The 23,413-nt window shown below is 42.2% G+C and overlaps 2 protein-coding genes across 2 annotated transcripts; both read right to left on the bottom strand.

Annotated features, from left to right (window-relative positions):
• Window positions 1–2,658: 2,658 nt before the first annotated feature.
• On the bottom strand, window positions 2,659–11,873 carry LOC115324445 (P-selectin). Its single transcript, XM_040206069.1, has 8 exons — window positions 11,683–11,873; window positions 10,596–10,772; window positions 8,436–8,636; window positions 6,908–7,084; window positions 6,474–6,668; window positions 5,410–5,586; window positions 4,976–5,170; window positions 2,659–2,870 (listed from the first exon to the last, which is right to left on the bottom strand). Exons 1-8 carry the CDS (start codon window positions 11,687–11,689, stop codon window positions 2,659–2,661), a joined length of 1,341 nt encoding a protein of 446 aa, XP_040062003.1. The 5' UTR covers window positions 11,690–11,873.
• A 1,047-nt stretch (window positions 11,874–12,920) lies between these two features.
• On the bottom strand, window positions 12,921–21,686 carry LOC115324461. The gene is made up of 4 exons (XM_040206070.1): window positions 21,645–21,686; window positions 19,695–19,961; window positions 15,902–15,981; window positions 12,921–13,079 (listed from the first exon to the last, which is right to left on the bottom strand). Exons 1-4 carry the CDS (start codon window positions 21,658–21,660, stop codon window positions 12,921–12,923), a joined length of 522 nt encoding a protein of 173 aa, XP_040062004.1. The 5' UTR covers window positions 21,661–21,686.
• Between the last annotated feature and the right edge of the window lie 1,727 nt (window positions 21,687–23,413).

Here is a 23,413-nt window from a genome sequence, read left to right as displayed (position 1 = left end):
GCTTCGGGGACCTAATAGAACTTTTTACCGGCTGCCCTGCAGGTATATAATCTATAAAAAATTTCTAAACCGCTCAATTAAATATCTCGCAGTAAAAAAAAATCCTGAAGTTGCACAAAAGTGCGTTTTAACGCATAAACAGCAATTTATTTCACCCTTAGATGGTCCAAGTAAAAATACAAAATATGGTGGTTTCAAAGAACAATCGATTGTCTTTTGATTATGAAAGTTTGATCAAAGTATTTTTTTCTTTAAAGCGAGAAAACAATTTTTGAAGTAGAACTCTCGCACCACAACCCGGCGTCGCTTCTTAACGCCTCTTCGCCGCGCAGCATGCCACTGGCAACGATAGCTGACACGATTAGGTCCAAAGAAAGAACAGAGTTTACTGCCGCTTCCCCTTATCCGTCTTTTCAGCTGCAAGGGAGCAAACGGCGGGCATCGTGTTGATAATCGGAGGTGCCGCCAGTGCGTAGCCATAACAGGCCCGCTGTGCCCCTTGTATCCGAGGGCGGCTCCTCACACTCCAAAACGCGATGCCTAATCGACGGGCGGCATCAGCTGACGTGGACTTCTCCATTATTATATCGTACTTCTCCATGAGAAGTAAGATATATTTATGGAAAGGTGGAATATTTTTGCGTAGAAACCACACGGTATTTGGATTGCTATGTAATAAGCATCATGAATATTGGCTTGAAGCAATTAAAAAAAATATATTGTAAACGACTTAATTTTCGCGGGCTCAAGTTTTCGCGAATCGGGCAAAAGCTGGAAATTTGAAATTATTCGCGGGTTCTAATTTTGGCGAATCGAGTGTAGCTTCCGTAGCTTTCACATATTGCCCAAAGGGAACTTCAAATTAGGCATTTGGAAATTGTTTTTTTTTCTTCAATACACTGAATTCCCAAGTTTCTACTTTCGAGGGTAATGTCCAGGAATTGTTTTCAATCGTTTCGAATAAAAATAATAATAAAAAAAGATTTTGACGTGTCAGTGCCCCTTTAATTACGTGAAACACAATGGTAATCAGATGCTTGGCTATCTCAAACGTAGCTTCTACCTAACTCCTTCATCATTAAAGCCTTTTCTCTATAAAACGCTTGTGCGATCTAAACTCAATATTCCTATACTAATTATCTCACTGACTCACTTGAGGCAGCTTAGAACAGGTCCGGACGTTTTATACTAGCCAATTATAATCACACTACAAGTGTCACATAAAAAAAAAGCTTACTGCTTCCAAGTCTCGCACATAGTCGCCGAATCTCTCGCATTTCTGTTTTTCATAAGATCTACTACCAGATTCCTCAACTACAGAAATAATAATTCCACAATCGTTTGTTACCGCACGCATCGATCATCGTCAAAAAGTCGGTGTCCCGTTTTGCCACTCGATATTGATTCTCTCGAATTTCTTCATTACAAAGGCAATTGCTTTTGGTCAAAGAAAAAGAAAACTCAACATCGCTTCCATTGAATTTACTCATTAGGAATGCAGTTAAGTGTGTTCATTAAGAACTCAATATATATATATATATATATATTATTTTGAATTTACTCATTAGGAATGCAATTGAGTTTGGTCATAGAAAGCTTAATATCGATTCTATTAAATTCACTCATGAGGAAAGCAATCGATTTGGGTCATAAGAAACTCAATATCGATCAAATTGAATTTACTCATTATGAATGCAATTGAGTTTGGTCCTTAGGAACTCAATATATACAGTGTTCTTTTGAATTCACTAATTAAAAAGTAAATTGAGCTTGTTCATTATGAACTTAATATATATACATTTTCCAATGAGTTTCATTATGAAAAGCTTTATATTGATTATTTTAAAGGGGCGTTGCAACGATTTTACGATTAAAAGAATTTGCATCTCGTTATTTTTACGATATTTATCGTGTCCCAGAGCATAGAGAAAACACCTCCTTCATTAAAAGTGTCGCGATTCCGCTGCATAATCGCCAAGCAAAAGTCGAGCTTTTTCCCCCTCCTGCAGCCCCAAGTGGCAGCCGAAGGAACTACGGCGGAAAGATTACGTGACCTCGCTCGGCCCTAAGCTGCAGCATAGCGCCCGCTAATGTACGCAGAGAGAGGGAGGGGAAGCGTCCTCCGAGATAGCACACGGGAAGCTACACGGCACTCCGAATGACGTCACTGGGAGCGCGACCAGGAGTGACCCTGAAGACTGGGAGTGAGTTGAGGGGTGCCCGAAATGCCAGTAGTTATCTTTTTTTTACGCAACAACTAGGACACGCAGGCGAAATCGGTTTTCTGTTCTTTACTTCAGAAGTGCCAGGGGGCAACTTCCAGAAATCTTTGACCAAAGTTCGAAAATCGTTGCACCCCCCTTTAAGTTTAGACATTAGATATATAAATCAGTTTTGCCATTCATTATTTTGAGCTTAGTCACTGGACATGCACTTGAGTTTTGTTACTTGACAGACATTTTTTTGTCTCCTCATTAGAGATTTAAACAAGTTTTTATCATTGAGTAGTTGGCACCACCTGGTTTGCGCCCTTCAGCATTCAGAAACCCAGCAAGGGCACAGCTGCAAATAACCATGAGTGCATTTATGTCTCTCAGAAAAAGACATATTTGCTCAGATTCATTTGCGCAAGAAATGGAATACAAAACTTTGGACACCTTAAAATCTGAAAGGGAACCTGTCCGAACAATGAGGAAGCTTGGTCTCGGACCACCGGTCTCCCAGGCAGGTTATCCTCTCGACGGGCGGGTCCAGCTCAGTTCCTCCTGGACAGCTGAGGGTGATACTGTCCCCAAGCTGGTACGTAGGAAGGATACCTTCTATAATGAGGCTTTCGTCTTGGTCCGCGAAGTTGGGACAACCTTTTACACCTGAAAAATAGAGCACGAAAATGCAAAGTTTAATCAAAATAACCCTCAAAGGGACCATGAAGCAAAAGCTTGTTGCATAAAACTGAACCTTTTTTTTCTTTTCTTCTGAATTGACGGTTATGTTAATTGTTCTGGTGAAGAGTTCAGTTTTGGACACCAAAATTAAGCAGTGTTACTTTCTTCATGTGTGTGTGTTTTTTGTCCGAGGATTCAATGTTAGGCATCGTTTTGAATAGGTGTTGAGGTTACGTGACGTCAATTTTTCCGCTAAATTTAGCGCGGTTACGCCGACGTCAACGGCGACGCAGGCCGCGACGCCGCTCAATCTGGGAACAGACGCCTAAGAGCTGCGCTCTTAAAGGAGATTATGTTTATAAAACAGGTTTCAATTTTAGAGCGCAGCCCTTAGGCGACCGTTCCCGGATTGAGCGGCGTCGGCGTCGACGTAACCGCCCGCGTTGCATCATGGGACGTCACAGTTTTTCCGCTAAATTTAGCGAGGAAACTAAATTGGTGCTGAAGTGACGTCAAGTCAATTTTCCCGCAAAATTTAGTCGGGAAACCTAACCCGCTAAATTTAGTGGCCAAATTTTCACTAAATTTCTTGCTAAATTTAACGGGAAATTTTTTGCTAAAGTTCCCTGCAAAATTTAGCGAAAGAATTTCCCCGCTTAGCGGTAAAAGTTTTGCTAAACTTCCCCTTAAAATCTCCGCCCCTCTATTTAGCGGGAAATTTAGCGAAAAATTCCCAGTAAATAGGAGGGGAGCAGGACAGGATTAGGGGAGGGGAAACGAGACATACCCTCCCCTCCGTACCCTCCCCTTCTCCTCCTCAAGACCTGCTTTCTAATTTGGTATTACAGAAAATTGTAGACATCTTTATTTTATTTTTTTGAAGGACCTTTTTTAATTTATATTATGTCAACTATGGAATAAAATTATCGAAGTAAACATGTTAAAAAAAGATCAATACATGCGCCCGAAGGAACGATTCTTAACTTAATGGTTAAGAGATGTCTAATATATGCATACAATTCAGACGCTTCGAATTCCACTGAAAGATATTCTAAAATATGCTGGGGCTATTTTGCTCGTTCTCCCCTAAGCTGTCCTCAAAAATGAAATTACAAGAATTGCTTTTTTACAGGATTAAATAGTTTTAAAGAATTAAAGGAGCCATGAAACGCTTTTTCAACTGTTTTCTCTTTAGCTTTCCTCCTCAACTCATAAATCGCGCATTGTACCAGACAGTTCAAGAAGTCGGAAAGGGGGGAGTCCCCTCTTGCTCGGAATCTCGCTTGCAGCCGGACACCACCATTGTCCTCCTAGAAGATTAGACCGTCGCTCAAACTTCCGACTAGTTGCTTTCCCCACCCCGTTCACCCCGAAGCTGACAGTGCTGTGGAAGCTACGTGCTCGTTGGGCCAGCCACACATTTTTCACGTGATCATGCTCTCTCGCGCATACCGCGACCCGCAGAGAATGAGGTCAGGTGATGAAAGGGAGGCGGCCGATTGGTCCGGCAAGCGCGTAGCTTCCACCGCAATGTCAGCTTAGGGGTAAAGGGATTAAGTGAGGTCCGGTGTTGTGTGACGTGCGCTTGGGCCCTGGTGAAGCGCTGCGGGGGCCCGGTTATGGTGGCGAGTAGCCCGGTGACGCGCTGCGGGGTCCGCGGATGTATCACAGTGAAAAGGCGGAGAGTTTACGAAGGGAAGGAGGTACGAAGTAGTCCGCTATGTTTTGCAAATTTCCGTAGCGAAAGTCAGGTTTCTGACTTTCTACCTTTGTTCTTTTGGCCCACTGAACGATGTGCTATTAGTAAAATCCCAATATAAATTGATTTACCCCAGCCCAAAATTCGTTTCATGGGTCCTTTAAGCATTAAGAAAAAAGTACATATTAAACACACTGCTTTCTGCAAAAGCCTTCTCGGAGCTGATACACTTCGACTTGCATGCTGCAACACACCTACGTTGTCGCAACTTGACATTGCAATCAGCGAAGGTTATTATTGCAGCAAAAAGTGCAGTAAGAATTTGCCAAAACGTCGAAGTACAGGCTTTTTTCAACGAGCGAAGTTGATAATAAAAGCAGCGAGGACTTACAACTCATTCTTGCATCGAAACTCCACGTGCCGTCGGCGTTGCAGAAAACTCTGCTATGTCCATTGAACATGTGATCGGTGTTCTTACAGAAGGCGTGATACACAGTCCCTGCGGCAGCTTCCGGCGCATTTTCTTCAATGACGACTTCAGGAGGTACACGGCTCAGAAAGTTATTCACATTACATGTCTGTTCCTCTGTAGTTGGGAGGAAAATAAGAGGAATTCATACGATGCTTGACAAGGGATCTTAAAACAACATCACAAGTTGAATCTGGGGACATCGTTTTTTGGCAAAACTAAATAACGACAATTATAACACGTCATCTATGTGAACTTTCTCACTTCGTCGATTGACAGGCTCAGAGCTGTAGCTAGGGGTTCACTCACAAAACCGATTCTTGTGAAATCAATGTACCGGAAGGTGGTTCGCTTACTTTGAGGCTGGACGCATACCGGTGGCTTGGCGTCCCATTCTCCGGTGCGTGAGCAATGTATCTGCTCGGGACCCTCGAGTGCCAAGTTGCTTTGGCAACCAAATCTCACCCCCGCCGTAGTCCGCCACACTACCTTTACTCCTGGTGCAAGAGATGGAATAGCACACGAAGGAATACCTAAAAAAAAACAAAAAAACATAAGAAACACACACACTCGCAGGTAGAATAGAAAGAGGTTACAAAAGCTTTTAATAACATATCAGAGCTGTAAAAGCTGGCAAGCAGAACTTGGAAAGAAGCCTCCTGGAAGCCTCAGACCGGCAGCCGATGTTTGTCAAGCCTTAGCTCAGGCTGTTAACAAAACGACAGCTTCCACTGCGAGGCTTCCCTAAAGACCCCCCCCCCCTCCCCCCGAAATGGTCAGGAGACGTAAGATTCTATACCAAGGAGGCCGCCTAGTGATGCACTAATTCAAAAAGAAAGAAAAGAAGGTGATGTTTCTAAAACAGATATAAATTTTGTTAAAGGACTTCTTTTAATTTACTTCAGATCCACATTAGATGAAAATTATCGAAGTAAAATTGTTGAAAAATAATCAATATATGCGCCTTAACCAACGATTTCCAAGTTAATGGTTAAGAGATATCTAATATATGTATACAATTCAGGCGCTTTGAATTCCGCTGAAAGTTATTCTACAATTTGCTGGGTCTTTTTCACTGGTTATTTCAAAGCTGGTATCAAAAATGAAATAATAGCAGTTGCTATTTTAAAAGATTAAATAGTTTTCTTTTATACTCCTGTATTTCTGTTCGAAGAGCTGATGACTGGGCAAGTTTATAACAAGAAAATTACGTATTAAACTCACTGCTTTCTGCAAAAGCCTTCTCGTAGCTGATACATTTCGACTTGCATGCTGAGACTCATGTACGTAGTCGCAATTTGACCATGAAGTCAGCGCGATTGTCATTGCAGTAAAAGAATGCTGTAAGAATTCGCCAAAACGTCGAAGTACAGGCTTTTTTCAACGCGTGAAGTTGATAATAAAAGCAGCGAGGACTTACAACTCATTCTTGCATCGAAACTCCACGTGCCGTCGGCGTTGCAGAAAACTCTGCTCTGTCCATTGAAGATGTGATCGGTGTTCTTACAGAAGGCGTGATACACAGTCCCTGCGGCAGCTTCTGGCGCATTTTCTTCAATGACGACTTCAGGAGGTACGCGGCTCTTAAAGTTATTCACATTACATGTCTGTTCCTCTGTAGTTGGGAGAAAAATTATAGGAGCTCATACGATGCTTGACAAGGGATCTTAAAACAACATCACAAGTTGAATCTGGGGACATCGTTTTTTGGCAAAACTAAATAACGACAATTATAACACGTCATCTATGTCAACTTTTTCACTTCGTCGATTGACAGGGTCAGAACTGTAGCTAGAGGTTCACTCACAAAATCGATTCTTGTGAAATCAATGTACCGGAAGGTGATTCGCTTACTTTGAGGCTGGACGCATACCGGTGGCTTGGCGTCCCATTCTCCGGTGCGTGAGCAATGTATCTGCTCGGGACCCTCGAGTGCCAAGTTGCTTTGGCAAGCAAATCTCACCTTCGCCGCAGTCCACCACACTACCTTTACTCCTGGTACGACAGATGGAATAGCACACGAGGGAATACCTAAAAAAAATAATACATAAAAAACACACACACTGGCAGGTAGAATAGAAAGAGGTTACAAAAGCTCTTAATAACATATAAGAGCTGTAAAAGCTGGCAAGCAGAACTTGGAAAGAAGCCTCCTGGAAGCCTCAGACCGGCAGCCGATGTTTGTCAACCCTTAGCTAAGGCTGTTAACAAAACGACAGCTTCCACTGCGAGGCTTCCCTAAAGACCCCCCCCCCCCCCCCCCCCCGAAATGGTCAGAAGACGTAATATTACATACCAGGGAGGCCGCCTAGTTATGCAATAATTAAAAAAAGAAAGAAAAGAAGGTAATGTTTCTAAAGCAGATATGAATTTTGTTAAAGGACATCTTTTAATTTACTTCAGATCCACATTAAATGAAAATTATCAAAGTAACATTGTTGACAAACAGTCAATTTATGCGCCCTAACTAACGATTCCCAAATATATGTATACAATGCAGACGCTTCGAACGCCACTGAAAGTTATTCTACAATATTCTGTGGCTTTTTTACGCGTTCTTTTTAAGTTCGTATCAAAAATGAAATTATAGCTGTTGCTATTTTAAAGGATTAAATAGTTTTCTTTTATTTTCCTGGATTTCTGTTTGAAGAGATGAAGACTGGGCAAGTTTATAATAAGAATATTACATATTAAACATTAGCTTTCTGCAAAAGCCCTCTCGTAGCTGATACATTTCGACTTGCACGCTGAGACTCACTTACGTTGTCGCAATTTGACCTTCAAGTCAGCGCGGTTATTATCGCAGGAAAAAAAAATCGACGTTTGCAATTCCCTGTTGTGCCGAATTAAAGCGCAGCTTTGGAGGAGGAGGAGGGGAGGGTACGGAAAGAAAGGCATGTCCCTCCTCCTCCTCCGTCACCCCCTCTACTCCTCCCGTCCTCCTGCCTTCCTCCTCCCCCCTCCCTCCCTCCTCCCTGGTGACGTCACTCCTGACGGCCTCGTGAAGGTCACTGTGAAGGTTGTGACCTTCGTTATAACGTTCAACAGTGACCTTCATGACGTCACTCGTGTCCCTCGTGACGTCACGTGTGATGTCATTATGGGAAATGTCCCATATTGCAACGCGCGGTTACCCTGAAGGCGACGGCGACGCCGCTCAAGCCGGAAACGGGCGCCTAAAAGCTGCGCTCTAAAAAAGAAACGCAGGGGCGTTTTGGTGATCTTTTACACGCACTTGGTGATATCGACAACGGACGCCCTGTAACTACATAATTTTGAGGAGGGGTGTGTCATGAAAACTATCATGCGTGAAAAACACCGGGAACGTCGACGCAAAGTGTCACCGTGCCAAAATCACTTAGAAAAAGTACTGCAGCCTTACAAGTCATTTTTGGATCGAAGTCCCACATTCCGTTGGCTTTGCACGTAACATGGCTGCGTCCCTCCAGGATGTAGCCTTCGTAATTGCAAAATGCTTCGAAGACAGCGCCCAAGGCTACCTCCGAGTCACTCGCATTAATGACGACAAGGTCGGGCACCGCAATGAGAAAGTCGGTCACATCACAGCCCGGCGCCGGCGTAGCTGAAATAGAAATTCCGTTTATTCTCAGAAGCGTCCGCGCGAAGGCCATTTTGGATGTTCTGCATTCTGGTTCTATAGCTTTATAGGAATTATCCGAACAACAGCGATATTGTCGCTGTATAGATGATCGTCACTCTGGACGTAAAATCATCTTTCAAGGACAATTTATGTCGAAGTTGATTTTATTCTTCATTCCAAGGCTGCCGTGAGAGGCTATACACCAACTCAACTCTGTGACGTCACGGCGCGGTGGTGGCGCGTCGGTCGCACTTCTGGTCTGGAGCTGTGGGCAGAAGTCCCCATGCCAGACGTGTATTCCTGCGTTGTTTTGAAAGGAACCAGACAAAAATCTGCCTTCTCGTCAAAACGCCGCGACTGGGGCCGTACCAAAAGAGTCGAGAAAGGTTTGAAGGTCAGATTTCACGTGCTCGGCTCGTCCGAGAATCTTATATGTGCCGTGAAAAGGGAAAAGCAGACGCCGTTGGATGACGATTGCTTGGGTGGGAAGCACTTGGGGTTGAATTCACGGGTACTTATGGTCATCATGTTTATTTGTTTTGTTCCAACTTGAACGCCAGAAAACCATCAGAAAACATCAGAAAACCACCTGCAAACTACGTTCAGTGCGTCTTCAAGTTCAAACGGCCGCCTGATCGTTCGAACTGTCGTCTGCTCTTTCAAACGTTCCTGCTTGTCGTCTGCTCTCTTAGACGACGCCGGCCCGTAAACCAGATGCCGGCCCGCTACTTGCTATAAGAGGTGAGTGCAGGCCTCAAAAGACTTAAGATTGAAGGTTCGTAAGCAGGCTGGATGTAAACAGTAGATACAAGGAGATGTTGATTATTGTTACCAGTGACCATCACTGACTTCCTATGCCTAATTGACTTGGTCCGATTCTGCTTGCGATTTTCAGTATCGACATCGACCATCTCAGCTACGGTTCACGCTTTTGGAGCCCAAGCGGTGTCGCGACCGAAAATTGCGAGCGAAATCTCATCATGCGAATAAGGTTTTAGCGTACATACTGCGGCGTTCACGCGGAATGAATCGCCACATGTCACATTATTCACGCGAAGTTTCGCGGTGTAAAGAGCCTCGGTAATTTCGCTGACGCCGCTCAAGTAGTCAGACATCGCCAGGAAGACGTAGAATCAACAATTCGAACGCGAAAAATAACAGGAAGACTCATACCGACGCCGACAACTTCGCATTTCAATGGTTTGTTTATGGGCGATGGCGAGCTTCTTGCCCACACCCCCATCGTGCATGCGCGGCGCCGGTGGCGTCCGCTAGGGGCGCTCCGGTTTGTTTGTAAACATGAGTTGGTGTATATAAGTAAATTGACGCACTACGTTGCTTTCACAAGCCAGAAGAAAAAAAAAACTGAAAAGACAGGCAAATTTCGTTTTGAAATTACGCTTAAAGGCCGATGTACAGCCTCGGTTTTCTGCAGGAAAGAAAATTCTTTTAACACTTCCCTCTCCTTAACTGTGAGGGGAGCCAAGCTGAGGCAAGGTAAAAAGTAGAGGATATAGAAAAGGAGGAGGAGGGGAAAAGTGGAAAGCGCGAAGTGTACGTCGGCCTTTTTGAGTGCCTCGCACTGGTGGGTTCCTCATTTTTGATTCTTCGGTTAACGCCTCGTGACGTCACAACTGGCACATCTTGATGCGGACAGCGATCCATTGCGTCCGCTCTTCTTCTTCGCCAGCACTTATAAAATCAACCGCCAAGATCGTGACACTCGATTGAATGAGCCGCGTGTTTAATTCTGTTCCATATGTTGACGCCTCATAACGGCCAGTCTTGACGCATGGAAGGCGCAGAACGATAAATGCACTAGCCGGGGACGCATTCCAGAGAGCAGTCACCGGTCATACCGCCTTTCACGCAGCTGTAGCTGGGGTTAACTCACAAAATCGATTCTTGTGAATTCAATGTACCGGAAGGTGAATCGCTTACTTTGAAGCTGGACGCATAACGGTGGCTTAGCGTCCCATTCTCCGGTGCGTGAGCAATGTATCTGTTCGGGACCCTCGAGTGCCAAGTTTCTCTGGCAAGCAAATCTCATCTCTGCAGCAGTCCGCCGCACTATGTTTACTCCTGGTGCGAGAGGTGGAATAGCACACGAGCGATTGCCTGAAAAGGAAACCAAAACCGTACACATAAAAAGAAAAACACGTTCTTTCATAAAATGGGTAGGGTAGAAACAGGTTACAAAACCTTTTAATCCCTTATAAGGGCTGTAGAAGCTGGCAAGCAAAACTTGAAAAGAAGCCCTCTGAAAGCTTCAGACCGGCAGCCGATGTTTATCAAGAGCCTTAGCTAAGGCTGTTTACAAAACGACAGCTTCCACTGCGAAGTTTCCTTGAGGATCCCCTCCCCCCCCCCCCCCCTCGAAATGGTCCGAAGACGTAATATTACATACCAAGGAGGCCGCCTAGTGATGCACTAATTAAAAAAAGAAAGTAAAGAAGGTGCTGTTTCTAAAACAGATATGAATTTTGTTAAATGACTTCTTTTCATTTACTTCAGATCCACAGTAGATCAAAATGATCGAAGTAAAATTGTTGAAGAATAATCAATATATGCGCCTTAGCCTACGATTTCCAACTTAATGGTTGAGAGATGTCTAACATATGTATACAATTCAGGCGCTTCGAATTCCGCTGAAAGTTATTCTACAATTTGCTGCGGCTTTTTCACTGGTTATTTCAAAGTTGGTATCAAAAATGAAATAATGGCAGTTGCCATTTTAAAAGATTAAATAGTTTTCTTTTATTCTCCTGTATTTCTGTTCGAAGAGCTGAAGACTGGGCAAGTTTATAACAAGAAAATTACATATTAAACACACTGCTTTCTGCAAAAGCCCTCTCGTAGATTATACATTTTGACTTGCATGCTGAGACTCAGGTGCGTAGTCGCAATTTGACCGTGAAGTCAGAGCGGTTATTATCGCAGTAAAAAATACAGTAATAATTCGCCAAAACTCCGAAGCACAGGCTTTTTTCGACGAGTGAAGTTGATAATAAAAGTATCGAGGACTTACACCTCATGCTTGGATCGAAAGCCCACTTGCCGTCGGCGTTGCAGACAACTCTGCTCCGTCCATCGAAGATGTAACCGGTGTTCTTACAGAAGGCGTGATAGACAGTCCCAGCGGCAACTTCCGACGCATTTGCTTCAATGACGACTTCAGGAGGTACACGGCTCAGAAAGTTATTCACATCACATGTCTGTTCTTCTGTAGTTTGGGAGAAAAATAAGAGGAACTCATACGATGCTTGGCAAGGGATATTGAAACAACATCACAAGGTGAGTCTGGGGACAACGTTTTTGGCAGAACTAAATAGCGACAAATATAACACGCCGTCTAGGTCAACTTTCTCACTTCGTCGATTGACAGGCTCAAAATTTTAATGAATAGCTGTTACTTTATGAGCGGCTAATTATGGTGACTATCAGCCAACGAATTGATGCAACCTCACACAGACTGTTCTTCCATATTGCTGCATGCTAAACAGTTGACAGTTCGCCAGACTCTTCTTTCCCTGCACCATCTCTAAATGACGGTTGAATAGTGCGCTATATTTACTTCTGAAGGTGCACTAAACATGTTTCCAGCCATCTTTTTTTATCTGTAAATTGATTTACTATTTACATTACAAGATCTAATAAAAATCCAAATTGACCGCATGCGTACGCCTCCCCGACTTCATATCAAACGCGACATCAATGTCTCAGACCCTTCCCCTCCTTTGCGTCAATATAAGCAAAGGAAACGAACCGGGAGGATGAGGTGCATCGGATTTCCGGAATTCTGGTACGCTGAACGAACCTGTTAGGGCAAACACGACTTTGGCGCTTTTTTGAATTTCAATTCGAAGGGGTACTGGCGGGCATCAAATTTAACACTTAGATTAGTACCCAAACTGAGTAGTTTTCATTTCCATGGTAGTTCTGATGACAGTTCTTCAATACAAGAAGACAAACAAATCAGGCGATGGCGTGGTTGTGTTAACAGTTTTGCAGAGTGTAGAGGGCTTCAGACAGTATGGAGTAGAGTGAAACGAAAATGTTGACGTACAAAGAAAGAAAAAAAAAATCGGACGAGACATGGGCTTCTCTGAGGGGCAAGCCGCTACCCTTGGGCAGGATTTCAAATATTGCTTTTAAAACACTGAGTGTTTTGTATTTAACTACGTATTACTAAATGCAGTTGTCCATCATGCATGTATAAATACTAAGTCGGTTTCGTTTGCACAAAGCACTGATTGACTATTGTTATCAACCTTTTGCGAAAGTAAATTTTACACCGTTACCTGGAAGACAGCTTGGAGCCGGTTTCCAGAAACCTTCCAAGCAACGTATTCTGTAACTTGTTCGATCACCGCGACAGTGGAAGTAAATGGAGGTGCCGTTGGCAAACTGTTTATCGAGTTGTATCTGAAACAAAGATTCTTCAAGATCAAATAGGCTTTCTGGAATTATCTTTTTTATTTGATGCACCAAAACGGGTTGGCTGGCGTTTATTTTTTTATTATACAAGGCTAAATAATAAAAAGCTACAACGGGAGCAATACTATGCTCTGCATACATCTAATCCCCGTCAGTATACTAAAACTTCAATGTAAAACTACCAACGTACGGGATGCAACTTTATAAATGTATAGGTCTCTATTGTCTTCCTTAATAACCCGCCCAACGGGTTCTCAAATTCTGCCGTAAAATGAATCCATAATTCTTTAGTGGCCTTTAGCTACTTGACTCCCGTAGTCGCATCGAACCTCAAATAATCTACGCGGTACTTGTACGTTACCTCTGTCCCCCAAACTCTTTTTCCTTTGCAACACCACGACAAAAAAAAAGCGCTCAAAAAAAAAAAAAAAAAAAGAACGTATACCGTATTTTCTCGAGTAATAGCCGCACTATTTATGAACAAGGCCCTTGTGTCTTGTTTCCCGCAAAGCACATTTACAGCCAATCATCGCGTTGCGCATAAATGGCATACCGAATAACTAGACTGAGAACACAATTTTCCATACAAATGCAATCTTCACAGATGGTATCTTCGCACGAAGACGTTATCTCTGTCCTGTAAACCGCTGGAATCATGCTGTCGGTCGCTGTGATTGGCCATCTGCGTGCTCCGCGGAAAAGCGAACCCTCAGATTTTCTTCATAAACAGTGCGGCTATTACTCGAGTAAATACGGTATATTCCATTTTTGTACTACACTACAATGAAAGAATGTAAAGTAGAACCCCAGAAAAAGTTTTAAAATCCAGGGAAACTTTTCCCACCTCTCTCCACTTCAGATATACGAGCGCCGGAGAGGCAGAGAGAGCTCCCGGATAAGAAAGTGCTTCCTGCGTCACTAAACGAGGCCTGACACAAATTGGACACCACCTCTGTGTCAGCGTTCTCTTCACTGATTGGACACGAGTGGCCGCCGAATGGTGACGCAGCAGTCGTCTCCAATCTGTGTGGGGCCTTCTTTAGTGACGCGGGAAGCACTTTCTTATCTAGGAGGTGTGCGAGGAAGTCACGTCCTCTCCATCGTTGGCTCTTCTAAAGCGGAAAGATGTGGGAGGAGCTTCCCGCGAACAACTTTCAACCTGTCACCGACCATAGACTTTTCCAGCGCTTATCACTGAGGCGAGAAATACTGAGTCATTGGGACACATGTGCGCCGTCTCACATTTTGCGTAAGAGAACTATACTGCGCACGCCCAGAACGCCTTCCACTGCCCAGCAAACAAAGATGGCGGCGCAGAAGGCGAGAATACGCTCCGTGTGTGCCGCTATGGTGCCACCGTCTCTCGCGCCATCAGCGCCTCCTGTGGTTGGTTTAAGAACCAATGGTATGTTCCCATGCGGAAGCGGGGCTTATGGGACGGCGGGATGGACCGTGCGGCGCGCTTTTCCGACTCACCAGAATAAATAACGCTGTAATATATTTTAAAGCAAAGCGTTTCAGGCTAGGCCTAAAGTAGCTTTATGCTGGCAGTCACCTGTTGGTGTTTTTTTTGTTTTTTTTTTCAGGAAAAGTGGATGATTTACGCCGCGGCCTGTAGCGGGTTGGCGAAGTCGTGAAGAAATGTTTCGCGCAGGGGATTCTACGACGACCGTTTGCATTGTTTTTTTTTTTTTTTTCTACTCTTAAGCGTGACGATTTACCCAGCGAATATTTTACGCCGCGTCGTCCTAGTAGGGAGTACAGTTGTCGATCCTTTTTGCCCCTTCGCTGCGCCTTCCGCATCAAAGATGAAGATGATGTGTCTCCAGAGTTCCAAATCTCATTGCGGTAAGCGGTGCGGGTCGCCTGAAATAGTCTACAGATACTTCTTAACCTGGGAGAGAATCGCACTCTCAAAGCCAACGTCCATGACTAGCACAACGCGGTATCGCGTTGGCGATTTTGTCCGCAGCTGCGTCCTGAGTCTGGGTAACGCAATCATTGCGGCCGTCGTCGACGAGCCAAATAGAATCAACTTAACTTCTCCGTTCACGGATTGTCACTGGCTACAGACAAATCTGAATCGTGAAGCTAGGAAAAAAAGGTTTATGTTTTTTGGTCTATAGTGCCGCAGCCACGTTATGCTTCGTGCCGCCAGGTTACCTTTCTTTTTGATAAAGTAGAAAAAAATCTAGTGATCTAAGCATGGTGGTGACGCTCATTTCGTTCCCCGCGAAGTAGGCACTTTAGGACTTGTCCGTTAACGAACTGCCACTAGGGCTTTGAACCAAAGCGATGCCGATGCCAGCTACAGGCAAATCTGCATCGTGGGGCTGCGTAAAGATTTAAGAAAGGACGACGCGAACGGAGCTCACATGGCGGGTCACAGCGTGGAACCGCTGCGATTCATTGTCGTCGAAGCTCCACCGACTCGACTTCCTACGACTTGCGTGGAAAGCGCTACAATTTCCCAGAAGATAGCCTCTTCAGCTTTATTCATTCAGCCGTTGAGGAAGTCGTGCACGCGACACATGAAAATCAGCGGTTATATTTTTTTCTTTTTTTCCTGCAATGCAGTGGGCACCGTAACAAGGCTTGGAAAACGCTGGATCGCCCGCGGAAACGGAGCGCCTGGGACATACCAATAGTTCCTATTTTGACTGCCAGATGGCGCTACAACTTTTTTCATTTTTAAACACCAGCGCAAAGAGCGTATTGGGAAAGTCTAGGAAGCCCAGAATAAGCGTTCTGCGTCCATTAACTCGGTAGCGCAGAAGAAAAAACATGAAAAACGAGACTGCGGTTCTTACCTCGGGAGAGCTGATATTCACGTTGCTTCGATAAACTGCGTTCTCAATTGGCGAAACCTTACATTTTTGGTTTGAAGGTTCTTCAAGTCATACAGAAAAAAAAAAACACTATGATACATATTTTAGAGTTTGCATTGAAATAATACAAACAAACTTGTGCCCTGTCTGACAAGCTATTTTCCAGAACAAACCGATGGAATTCAGCACTGCCATGGAAAGTGCTGCATGTAATTTAAGCCGTCGGTACCGTTAAAAAAAAGGAAAATAAAACACGATGTGTTTTAAATGTTTTTGAACATGAGAAATTCTGAATTGTTTATAGATGTTCCCAAAAATGCTCACGTCAATGTGCGGATGTCATGATTGAGGACTAACAAGAAATCACACTTACCACAAACAACTAGCACTGCCGAAATCGCGTAACCGTTGCCCAAACAAACGGCATAACTTACGAATAGTTGACACCTAAATTTGAATATAGTGACGACACTTCTCATGAGCCGCCTTTCATTCTACACATTTAAGCAATTTAACACATCCCTTCACACACGACACAAACACTCCAACACAATTGTGGTACCTTACAGAAGAACCCAATGTTTAAAAAACCACTTTTTCGTACGAACCATTAACGAATGGAATAGTCTCCCTGCCAACATTACCAATGTCTCGTTCGTTCAAGAATTTGCCTCATCATTACAGCGGTATTTCTTAGATGTGCAGTCCTAGATGCTCTTTCTTCCATTAGCGTGTAATGTGGTTTTATCCTTGTGTGTTGCCCCATGTGCCCCCTCCCCTGCCTTGGCTGCCAAATGGCAGCCGGCAGTATGTATGTACATATGTATGTATAAATAAATAAATAAATTATAGGCCATTGCCAAATATACATATATATATATATATATATATATATATATATATATATATATATATATATATCAGTCCATATTCATATTTAGTGACTCTGAGCCACATGAAAAATCAACACAAAAAGTTAAGAAACTATATATATATAGAGAGAGAGAGAGACGAAGAAGAAAACCCTAAGTGAAAACAGCAACAACGGACGATTTGATCTTCGACGTTTCGGCCGGACTCCGGCCGAAACGTCGAAGAATAAATCGTCCGTTGTTGCTGTTTTCACTAAGGGTTTTTGTTCTTCTATACCCACGCCTTCGGCCCCCCGCCACCATGCCCGTTATATATATATATATATATAGAGAGAGAGAGAGAGAGAGAAACGAAGCGCAGGACGACGAAAAGTATATACGGAAGAAAACGCACCTGAGACGGTTGTTCTCGAGAAAGGTCTGGCTCAGGCCGAAACGTCGACCAACTTTACCAATAATATGTTTTAAAAACTCCAACAACCGTCTGAGGTGCGTTTTCTTCCGTATATATATATATATATATATATATATATATATATATAACGGGCATGGTGGCGGGATATATATATATTCATATAGGGTGTTTCAAAGAACGCAGCCCAAATCACTCCTGCGAAAACTACTCATCGCAACGAAAAAAAGGCTTGTGGCGTTCTGGTCCTAGGCCAGGGGCCTATTTAGGAAAATTATTAAAGTCCGAGATAATTAGGTTGTTGATTATTTTTGCGTAATTAACTGTTTATTATTGTGTTTAAGGGCATGGTTTAAATTAGAAAATTGCTCAGCATCATAAAAAAAAACACTAAATCAGCAAATTGCAGAATGATAGAAGGCACGCGAAGCATTTTACGGCTTTCTGAAAAACCGCACACAAAATCGACGGGTTTTTAAGTTTCGCGAGACGCATATCATGTGTCATCACGCGACGCAGCAGAGCCTTGTTGCACTATCTCTCCACGGGGCGGGGTGACGCCGGGGCTGAGATGCGCTCCGATAGCAAACCGAAACTTAAACACCGGTCGAATTTGTGCGGTTTTTCAGGTTTTTCATCTCTTTCTTAGGACATAGAAAAAGAGGAGGTCCGTCTTTTTGCATAGAAGAAGAAGACAATACAAATCCAAGAGTTGTGAGTCAGCGCCGTGTGAGTGTATATTTTTTGGTGTGTCTGAGTTTGCGAGTGTTTCTCTTGTTGTGCGCTGTTACGTTATTCGACAGAAACAAGGAACACACAAAAACACGTCAGACACGTGTCTTTGTGTGTCTCTTGTCTCCTTTGGCGTTCGCACACGAAGATGTTTAATCAACACGCTCTCCTAATTCTGAGTTATTTGACCCGTTCCGAGCCGGATATAATTCTTATTTTGATGAACTTCACCCACTTGGACGGTATACAGAGTATTTAATTTGATTTCGAACAGATTTCATAAGGGGTGAGGGTTAGGCGAGTGCCGTCTTTACCATGCATTTATGAGGCTCGGCGGACGTTAGATGATGAGATAATCGTCACGATAAGTAGGCTAAGTAAAATAGGTTATATAAATTTCTAATTATTGGTTTTAAAGGTTATGTTGCAGGGCAGTATTGACGGCAGTTACTATTGGAGGTCAGTCTAATATAAACATTTGCGGAAAGATAATGATTTTTAGAATATTAATATTATTTTTTGCGCTCTTTCACCCGATCTATATTTATTGCGCGCAAAATGTGCGCCGCAACCCCTGTCCCCAACGACGCTTAGAAAAGTCACGTGTTTAAGTCACCTGGTTACTTCTGTTGCCGGAGAAACCACCAAGAACACGCTGCCGAGATAGTGGCGACATGATTGATGCGGTTACGTCACTCTTCCGAGCGTCATTGCGAGCAGAGCTTGCGTGAAGAGCTGCCTTTTTTTTTTTTTTACTATTTTAGATTGTGCGGGAAAAAACTCCATATTTTATCGATTAATACCCCAAAAACCATTATTTCCTCGCAAATTCTTTAAGGTGGTCTGGCCTCCAATAGTAATTGCCCTCAATACTGCAATTCAAGCATGACCCCTCAAAGCAATAATTAAATGTTTATTAACATTTTTTTTTATTAATTACCCAACTCATAATGACAATTATCCCGCCAACTAACGTCTGCCAAGTCTGATAGATGCATGGTGAAAACGAAACATCGTTTCGAATTAAAATTATTTCAACAGCCTGTATAATCAAATAGCTTATTTCCAAGGCCACTGGTACTGCTTCATGGCAAAGTTCATGGCTATTGATTTAATACAATCTGAATATGAGAGAAAATTGCTTAGGGTAGCAAGCTTACTACTTTGTAAAGCAATTATCAGAGAAGCAAAAAATAAGTTGTGCTCTCATAGAAATGTTTGCAGTAGTTTCTGATACGTGAACAAATCTTAATAGGCTGAGTAAAGTTAACAGTATGTAAACGGTGGTCAAATTTTTCATAACTCAGATCGAGGTTTTGGCGTATTTTATGGCTTGGAACTTCCAATTGCTTACTAAACCACTGAAATGTTTTATTTCTTAAGACAGTTTCGCTCATCGCAGAAAATATGCTATCACGTGAGTATTTGTTTCAAACAGAACACGGATTAAGTTTCAAATAAAACCAGTGTAAAACATTTGAAACGGCGTTAATAATATTGGAATAATATGTGTAGTGTCGGTTTCAACTAAAATAGTGTCCCGCTCCACTTTAGGCAACGTCAGCGGTAAATGGCATTAGGTCGGCCGTGTGACAGCAGCCCATTTAACAGAAGAGCTTTTAGCAAAATGGGTATTTAAAAAAAATAGCATTTAAGCTGCCGTCATATTGACCAGCTAAAATTAAACTTCTCTTTGGAGAAAATTGCGCAAAGAATGAACCAGTTTCCCATCTCGTATAATTGAATGTGTAATACGTACCTTTCAGGCGTGGTACTTCAGTAGTTTGTTCAAGAACGGGCTTGGCGGACTGCATGCTCACGTTCCCGTGTTCGTTGGAAATGTTTGTAGGTGCCGGGAGAACACATTCGGGAAATGGTTTCTCCCATTCGCTGTGTGCAAGACAAACAGCTCTCGCTTCGCCTCTCAGAACGTAAGGGAGTTTGCAGGCGACTGAGACAACCTCATTGTTTTCCCATGTGACCAGAGTCGCATCCAAATGGGCAGGAATTTTGCAGGAGTGTAGATCTAGTGCGTGAAAAATGAAGCTTTAGTTAAAAGAAAAACTGGGGGCGTGTTCCGGTTAACAATGTGTAAACGATTAACTCGTGACCTTCAGTCGAATAACAAATAACTTATTTGATACTATTAAAATATCAAGATTAATAAATTCCTAAATAAAGTGAGAAATTATAGCACTATACTTTTGGGGTCTCAATCGTTGAAATCTGCAGTCTTTACGATTCAAAAACAAGAAGCTTAGTGAAGCCATTTTTTTGGCACACATTTAAAAGCTTTGGGTTGTTTGCAGTATAGGGATAGAGGACATTAAGAAATCCATGCACCTTCTATGAACATCAAGCTGCCATATACTAATAGCTATCTATATCTGAAACATGTGAGAAATGTGTTATTTGCTGGGAAATGATTTTTCGTTGTTTCACATATTAGGCAGTGGACTAAAAAAAGCAATGCTTCTACAAGTTCCTTGCCCCCAAATGCAGTAGCAACATAGAAAACGAAACACAATGCCAATAATAAATGTTTTCTAACAGAAGGACAATAAACTGTTAGGCAAGTTTATATTCTTTGAGAGTAGGTTGTCAGTAAAGTACTGATATTTTAAAACAATAACAAAAAATGGTACACTTCCGATAATATACTTTTACACACAGAATACATATCAAGGAAGTATAAGTTGTATTTTTCTCAATGATTCTCACGATTACAAATATAGCAATTGATAGAAGTATCACTAAAATAATGCCAGTGACAACTCCATTGAAGGGTCCACTTTTGAAGGATTATTTGGTTAAAAATAAGGTCGTTTATTACCGCAATCACTGATTAATTGGTAGGTTAACCGAATAATTTCTCTTCCCTAACAAAACAGTAAAACTTTAGACTACATTGGCTGCGATTCTGCTAAAAGATATACCAGTTCTCGCATATCTTTTTCGTCCATAAGCGCGTTTGTTTAGCTGGACAATTTAATGCCTATTTATTCTTCATTTAAACTTTCCTGGAATACCTGATGCAGGCACGGAGAACAGATCTTTATTGTAAGGCTTTGATATGCCTAAGCCAACTGAAAAAGGCGTTGCCAACTATAACCGCTAAATAAACCCTTCAAGGTCCACCAAGCCAAGGAACCACAAATAAAACCAGCGGGGCAATCACAATGCAATCTATGTGGTACTCTCTGTGGATCTTAATATTCAGAATTTTCGCTTTTGTTACGATTATACCGTCGCCGATTCTACGATGATTTATTCACTGGCGTAGTGATGTACATGACATCTGTTCATAAAATATAAGACCGGCCAGCTACATCACATTCAATAAACATAACTCAGTACTTACCACGGCCGCGAATTTTAATTATTTGAGTGGAATATTTGAAATCGTTTGAGCAACGAACAATTCCCTCGTAATCCTCAGGAAGAATGAATTTTGCTGACACGTAATTTTCCTTCCAACGATATGATTTCCTGATAGAACGTACACCTAAAATAGAAAAAAAAAAGTTTGTTACCATCAGGCCATCAATAAATCTTGAAGCTGTTACAGTGTGGACAACATTGATGGGTTGTAGTATAACCTTCCCCATTTATTCGTATTTCGCATATTTAACTTGGCCGAGGACCAATGAGCAAAAAAGAAACAAACAGACAGGCGTCAAATAGCTTTGCCCAGCTGTAAAAGACTCACGTGGCGCCGTTTTCATTCCTTGTCTGCGTCTGTTAGGCAAAGGTTGCTAGCAGGGATGGCAAAATATTCGCAGAAATGTATCGAACTACCAATACCAAATACTTCGGCAAAAATGCATTTAATGACATGCCCGCCTACAATTAAAAAAATATTTAAATACAAAATACAAGCACAACGATATTACCATCTTCAGATACTTTTACAAATACTTTTTGGTCCCATAGTTTGACATACTAAACTTAAATTTAATCCCGAATAAAAAAGTCAGCGCCGAATTAAGATGTGGAGTGTATATCAAGTTCTAAATAAATAAAGTTGCAGATTTAAACATAAAAGTTATTTGGCGTACGATAGGTGGGTACAAGATGACGAAAGATGTATTCAAAGCATGCCTAATTTTAAAGTTTTATTTAAAAACACAGTCTTTTCAAGCAGCCTTCCGTTAATATAAGAGTTAAAAAATAAAAGGATCCAACTAATAAATCAACACTTGTATACCCATCCAGCTCACCCCTTGTTCGTCTCTTCCTTATTTTTATTCGATATTTATTTTCTCAACGAAGAGTGCCAAAATCATTGTAGTTGCAAACAACTGTGACCAAAATTGTATTTGGGCCAGTGTTGGAAATACAAAAATTTGAAATACATTTTTTTTTTATTTACGTACAATCGAAAAAACATTCCCTAACGTGTAAATAAATACGAAATACGCAATACACAAAGTATATGTTAAATACGTAAAAAAGACTTGGCAACGGACCGTAATTCAGTATGTTTGTTTATTTATAAAGTAATGCTTTCCTGGGGAATGAAAATAATAAAGAGTAGGACCAGTCGCTATTGAAAACACAGTGCTCCAAAAATACAACTAAAACGTTCACATTTTTAATACGTACAAGGGTAGATGAAAAGTGTGCGGAATGAAAGAGGGAACAATATAAATTGGATTCAATTTATACTCTACCTCCGGCACAATCCCTCAACGCTCGACAGACTTGGTCCAACGCTTTTCTATCTTTTCGATTTCCTACCGGAAGTGACTTTCTTCAAGTTCCCCAAAATAACTGTTCACAGCCTCCATTACATCATTCATTCGTCGGAAATCTCTTTCCATCCAGGAAGGTTTTGAGCTTCAAGATTAGGTGGAAGTCCGAGGGAGCCAGATCGGGTGAATACGGTAAATGCGGAAAGATTTTGAGCTTCACTTCTCTCAGTTATTATAAGCTACTGCACTTGTATGGGCTGGTACGTTCTTATAATGAAACAACGCCTGTTTCTTTACCGTTCCCTGGTGTTTTTCCTAAAAGTTACTTGTTTTAGCTTGTCCAGAACTGTTATGCAGTATTGACGAGTAACATTGTTTCCCTTTTCCAGATAATAAATAAGCAAAATTAATTTGCGGCCCCCAAAAAACTGGTGTCATCACCTTGCCTGCCCACTGAATGGTATTTGCCTTCTTTGGAGCTGATTCACCGGGCCCAGTCTATTGCTCAGATTGACTTTTTGTTTCTGGTCTGTAAGGATGGACACAGTTCTCGTTCATAGTTACATATTGTCGCTTGAAATACGTCGGATTTGCCTAAAAATGCGCAAACTGTCGGCTGCCCTTCGGGCTCGAGTGCGTTTTTTGATCCGGATTGAGCAATTGCTGTAGCCATCTAGCAGAAAGTTTCTTTAACCCCAATTTATCGTGTAAAAGATGAACAACTCGTACAGAAGAGATGCCCACTGCTTCATCAATTTCACAAACTTTAATGTCGCGATCTTCT

This window comes from Ixodes scapularis, unplaced genomic scaffold, assembly GCF_016920785.2.
Source record: "Ixodes scapularis isolate PalLabHiFi unplaced genomic scaffold, ASM1692078v2 PGA_scaffold3__209_contigs__length_174095766, whole genome shotgun sequence".
In the NCBI taxonomy this organism is placed as follows: domain Eukaryota; kingdom Metazoa; phylum Arthropoda; class Arachnida; order Ixodida; family Ixodidae; genus Ixodes; species Ixodes scapularis.
Note: the sequence above shows the minus strand (reverse complement) of the source record. Positions and strands in the feature narration are given on the sequence as shown.

Excerpts from the sequence above, each read along its gene's own strand:
- LOC115324445 (XM_040206069.1), bottom strand. Across the intron at positions 7,085-8,435 it reads CTTCGATCCAAAAATGACTT|GTATTCCCTCGTGTGCTATT; the intron begins GTAAGGCTGCAG and ends TATTTTTTTTAG. Across the intron at positions 5,587-6,473 it reads TTTCGATGCAAGAATGAGTT|GTATTCCTTCGTGTGCTATT; the intron begins GTAAGTCCTCGC and ends GTTTTTTTTTAG.
- LOC115324461 (XM_040206070.1), bottom strand. Across the intron at positions 15,982-19,694 it reads TGAAGTACCACGCCTGAAAG|AACCTTCAAACCAAAAATGT; the intron begins GTACGTATTACA and ends TATGACTTGAAG. Across the intron at positions 13,080-15,901 it reads TGAATATCAGCTCTCCCGAG|ATACAACTCGATAAACAGTT; the intron begins GTAAGAACCGCA and ends TCTTTGTTTCAG.